This window comes from Euprymna scolopes, chromosome 29, assembly GCF_053919585.1.
Source record: "Euprymna scolopes isolate OS-2025 chromosome 29, ASM5391958v1, whole genome shotgun sequence".
Taxonomy (NCBI): domain Eukaryota; kingdom Metazoa; phylum Mollusca; class Cephalopoda; order Sepiida; family Sepiolidae; genus Euprymna; species Euprymna scolopes.
The window spans coordinates 36,719,152-36,723,545 of NC_136510.1; the positions used below are offsets into that span (position 1 = coordinate 36,719,152).

General features: G+C 41.5%; 1 protein-coding gene across 2 annotated transcripts in view; it reads right to left on the reverse strand.

Moving 5' to 3' along the window:
• Positions 1-963: 963 nt before the first annotated feature.
• Positions 964-4,394, reverse strand: part of LOC145252588 (uncharacterized) — a 23,420-nt gene continuing 19,989 nt past the window's right edge. The window contains exon 2 of one of the 2 annotated variants that reach the window (XM_080112253.1): positions 964-4,394. This exon is cut by the window's right edge and continues 47 nt beyond it. In XM_080112253.1, the coding sequence (XP_079968379.1) occupies positions 1,635-4,394 (2,760 nt within the window). In that variant the 3' untranslated portion in view covers positions 964-1,634. The other variant, XM_080112252.1, reaches the window with a different exon arrangement.

Genomic DNA, 4,394 nt, shown 5'->3' on the forward strand with positions numbered 1-4,394 from the left:
GTAAATGGCTCCTTATCTCTATTTATATTATTGTATTCTCATCTTTCATTAGGAATACTATTTCCTTTCCTATTTAGTCCGTGATCACAGGTCTCCAACCAGGTCTCTGCGTTGTCTCTTGAGTTACGTATGTTGCCGGTCCCAATATACGATTGCCTTCAGTGCCAAAAGTAGCTGTGTTGCTTTGCGATGTGGTATTTACTTGTGTGTTATTATCGCCTGGACTATTGCTCAGCATTGTGTTTGCAACGGTACTCTTGACTTTCCTCAAGCGTCTGGTTATCTGACCATAAGACTCTCCCGCGTTAAGCAATTCGAGCATTCGTTCATGCTCGCGAGGGCGAACCTTGCGATAAGTTCAATGCTGTCGAGCATGGTGTGTTGGCCCTGGGCTAAGTTCTGGTGCGGCGGGTAAGTCTAAGGTAACACGGTTGGAATCTCTAGCCACATGCCGGTTACTTTGCCTCGTTAGCGGTTGAATAATATCACGTACGTTGAACATTTTATATAATTTTTTTCTATGATATTTTCTTTCTATTCTAAATTTGGAGAATAAATATTGTATAGCAAATTTGGCAAAATACACAAACTAATAATATTGCAGATTTATATACTTTCGAAAGTTCGCCCTTAAACATCATATACAATTTTTAAAAATAAAATTAAAATAATTATTCGTTGGAAAACACGAAGATATTATGGGGTGAATTATATTCACTCCATAATATCTTCGTGTTTTCCTACGCATAATTCGTGAATTATTAAGTGAATATAATTCACCCCATAATATCTTCGTTTTTTTTTTGTACGAGTAATTTTGCAATATCGCATGAAAGTTTTGCACTATCGTACGAATAGTTTTGCAATATCGTACGAATAGTTTTGCAATATCGTATGAATAGTTTTGCAATATCGTACGAATAGTTTTTCAATATCGTATGAATAATTTTGCAATATCGTATGAATAGTTTTGCAATATCGTATGAATAGTTTAGCAATATCGTACGATTAGTTTTGCAAACGTCTATATATATTGATTTTCTTCGTGTTTCATATTCCTTCCAGTTCTCTAGCAAGTTTCATGTATTTCTTTCATTTTTCTGTCTCTTTGATTTTCCACTCTGCTGGAACGACAAAATCTACAATTTTGAATTTTTCTCCTTCTTGTCAATTATTATCCTTCCGGTCTTCTTACTGTAATGAGTTTATCTGTTTGTACATCCACGTCTCAAAGGAATTTGTAGTTTTCGTTTTCCAGTACTGTCTCCGGTTTGTTGTTATACCATTTTTTTTATCCGCATGTTGTACGACCGGGCAACGTCGGACTGCCAACTAGTAAAAACTAATTACTTAGTGTGACAAAACGAGAATAATTTACGCTCATAAATTAAATAGTTGTTTGCGGAGTTCCCACTGCACTGCCTTCCCAACACAGTCGTGCTTATATTCTTTGGCAGATAGTTTGCTGCATTTTCTTATGTAGTTTACTGTTTCGTCTCTTTGTTCATAGAGTCTATATTTAAATTATTATTACTATTATTAATATTATTATTCACTAGGAGTTCTCACACAGGTCATCATCAGAGATTATTCACTGATGACAATCTGTGATGTTTCCTGGAGTGTAGGTGAAGTTAAAATTCTTCTATCTCGACGAAATAATATAACCCAGGAATACGCGCCAATGTAGTATAAATCGTTTGACTTAATGACTCCAACATTTCTCTGATAAGTGGCACATGACACGCACGGCACATGATATGGATCTCATCTAAATTCTGTTGGATGTCGGGTGAGTTCTTTTTAACTAAAACCTTAGTGTCGTCCGTCTCGCCATACGTCGCGTTCAGCCAACACGTCTGAAAACGAAAGAAACTGTGCAGACTGGCACAGAGATTTTCAAATAGACCAGCTGGTATCTGGAAAATGAATTTAAACGTGATGCGTTTTTCAACCACGTCCGTTGGAACTGGTGACGGCCACAGGACAGAACATTTGGAAGGATTTTCAGAAGTACAGAACGAAGGCACAACAAGAAAGTACTGCGCGGTCAATTTCGCTTTAGACGGCTCTAAAACTGGGCTTTTATAGCAGATGTCTAATAAGGGGAGTATATATACAAGTTGGTCAAACGTGTTGCGTTTCACATTTCCTTGCGTGAACCAGATGCATTTCAACAAGGGCCTGCTGATTTGTCCTTCATTTTTCAGCATTTCTCTTGAGGATGCGATGTCGTCTGCAGACATACCTCCTCTACACGCAAAGATCCTATTGGCTTCAGTTAAACAATCAGCGAGGTCGCTACGGAAGAGTTCAGCAAGCAGGCTAGCAAACATCTGTGGTCGGTGAAATATGAACTTGGACACGTGTTTGGCGTAAGGGTACCACAGGATATCTCCCGTGTTATGAAGGTAGCTAAGACATTCGTACAGGGAGTCGTTGTCGATGTCAAGCGGGGGCAACTCTTCCGTCATTTCCAGGATGTCTTCCCACGATAAGAACAACCGGTCCGTCCGTCTTTTTAAAGAAGCGCGAAGCTGGAACCAGCTGGGATGCACGTAGCCATAAATGTGAGGAAATGAAACGCCGTCGACAACTATTGTCTCTATCTCTTTGACAAGCGTTTCGATGCCAAATTTGGAGGCGTTCGAGACGACGCTGATAGTTGTCTCGGTTTTCGGCACCTGTAGAATATAACTAAGCTTCTCTCTCCGTGACTGTAGATGATCCCTGTCGGGATTTCCATCGCTTGCGGAAATCAAACTCAACGTTACGGCTATTTCTTCTTGTATGCTTTGACGATAGAGCTCAATGTATTCCCGAACGTCTGTCTGTACTAACAAAAGCGTCCTTTCCGCTTGGTCTGTTGGAACAGCGTCTGAATGTGTCCCGATGATTTTTACGATGGTCTCTGGTATGTAGACCCAAGCAACTTGTAACCAGCGCCCAATGAAATCAAAGAAACGGTCGCTCGTGTACGTGCTATGATTATAAACTATTAAACTCAAAGATTTTGAATCTAGAAACATATGCCTGAGAATAGCGTACGCTTTATCACATCCGAGGTCATAAAGCATTAACCTGACACCATTGGGTGTTCTGATTTTAGCCGTTTCGAGAACTCTTGTCGATTTTTGGCTACCTAAATCCGACCAACCGTTCACAAGCACATTCTTCAAACACGTTTTCCCAGATGGACTATCCCCGAAGATGATTACTTTCAGTTGCTGCGTCTCCTTTGCCTTTGTGATTTTTAACCGTTTTAAATGATCGAATATGATTTGCGTATTGGTGGTCCTCCAGATTTCCGGTGGTGGCTCCTTAAGCGGGTTGTTGTCCACCCACAGGCCGTGTTTGCGCAATTTGCGGTAGCTGTGAGCCTCGGTGAGAATAACCATGTCAGCCATCAGTAAGGGAAGTTCCCGGATGGAGTTTTCGCCAATGTCCAAAGTTTCAACGTGTTTCAAATTGGAAATCTCACCTGGCAGACTCTGGATGTTGTTATGTCTGAGATTCAGGTGGGTTAACATTTGCAGATTTCCGATCTCTCTGGGAAGGTGTCGGATGCGATTTTTTGAAAGGTCCAACTCTTCGAGCCTTTCCAAACTGAAAAGCGAGACTGGAAGTTTCTCAAAGAGGTTTCTGCTGAAATAAAGTTTCCGAAGAGACGTCAGCTGCCCGATCTTTTCGGAAAAGGTTTGGAAGATGTTTTTCGACAAATCGAGGATCTCAAGATGAGCCAATTTGAAGAAAGCTTTCGGTAGTTTCTGAAGATAGTTCTTTGCCAAGTTCAGCTCTTTCAGATTGACGGTGCACAGTTGGGCTGGGATCACGTTAATCTTCGTCGCCTCCAAATTCAAGGCTTCTATCGCTCTCATCTCGAAGACGGCCGACGGGATGTGATCCGAGATTATCTGACTGCTACACAACAGGGCCTCCCTATAAGCATCGATCATTCTCGAAAAACTACGATAGTTAAGAGACATCACTTTTAAGTTGGGGATATCGGAAATCGTTTCCGGTAGATCATCCATTTGGTTCCCCCATAATATTAGAACTTCTAGTCTTTGGCAATACGCAATTTCCAACGGAAGAGTTGAGATATTCGTACGCTTAAGGTTGAGCGTACGCAGTGACGTCAGGTTGCCGATTTCCTGCGGTATCATGTTGAGTCGGTTTCGACTCAAGTCGAGATTTCGCAAGTTCTTGAGGCGCCATATTACCGGAGGGATGCAGACAAAATTACACTCGGACAATCGGAGGTCGACAAGGTTCACGAGTCTTTCCACATCAGCAGGAAGTCCACTGTAATCAGTCAAGTGCATGCATAGGATGCTGTTTCGGCTGAGGTCGAGTTTGGTGAGATTTCGAAGCTTCGAGATGGCCGGTGGCAC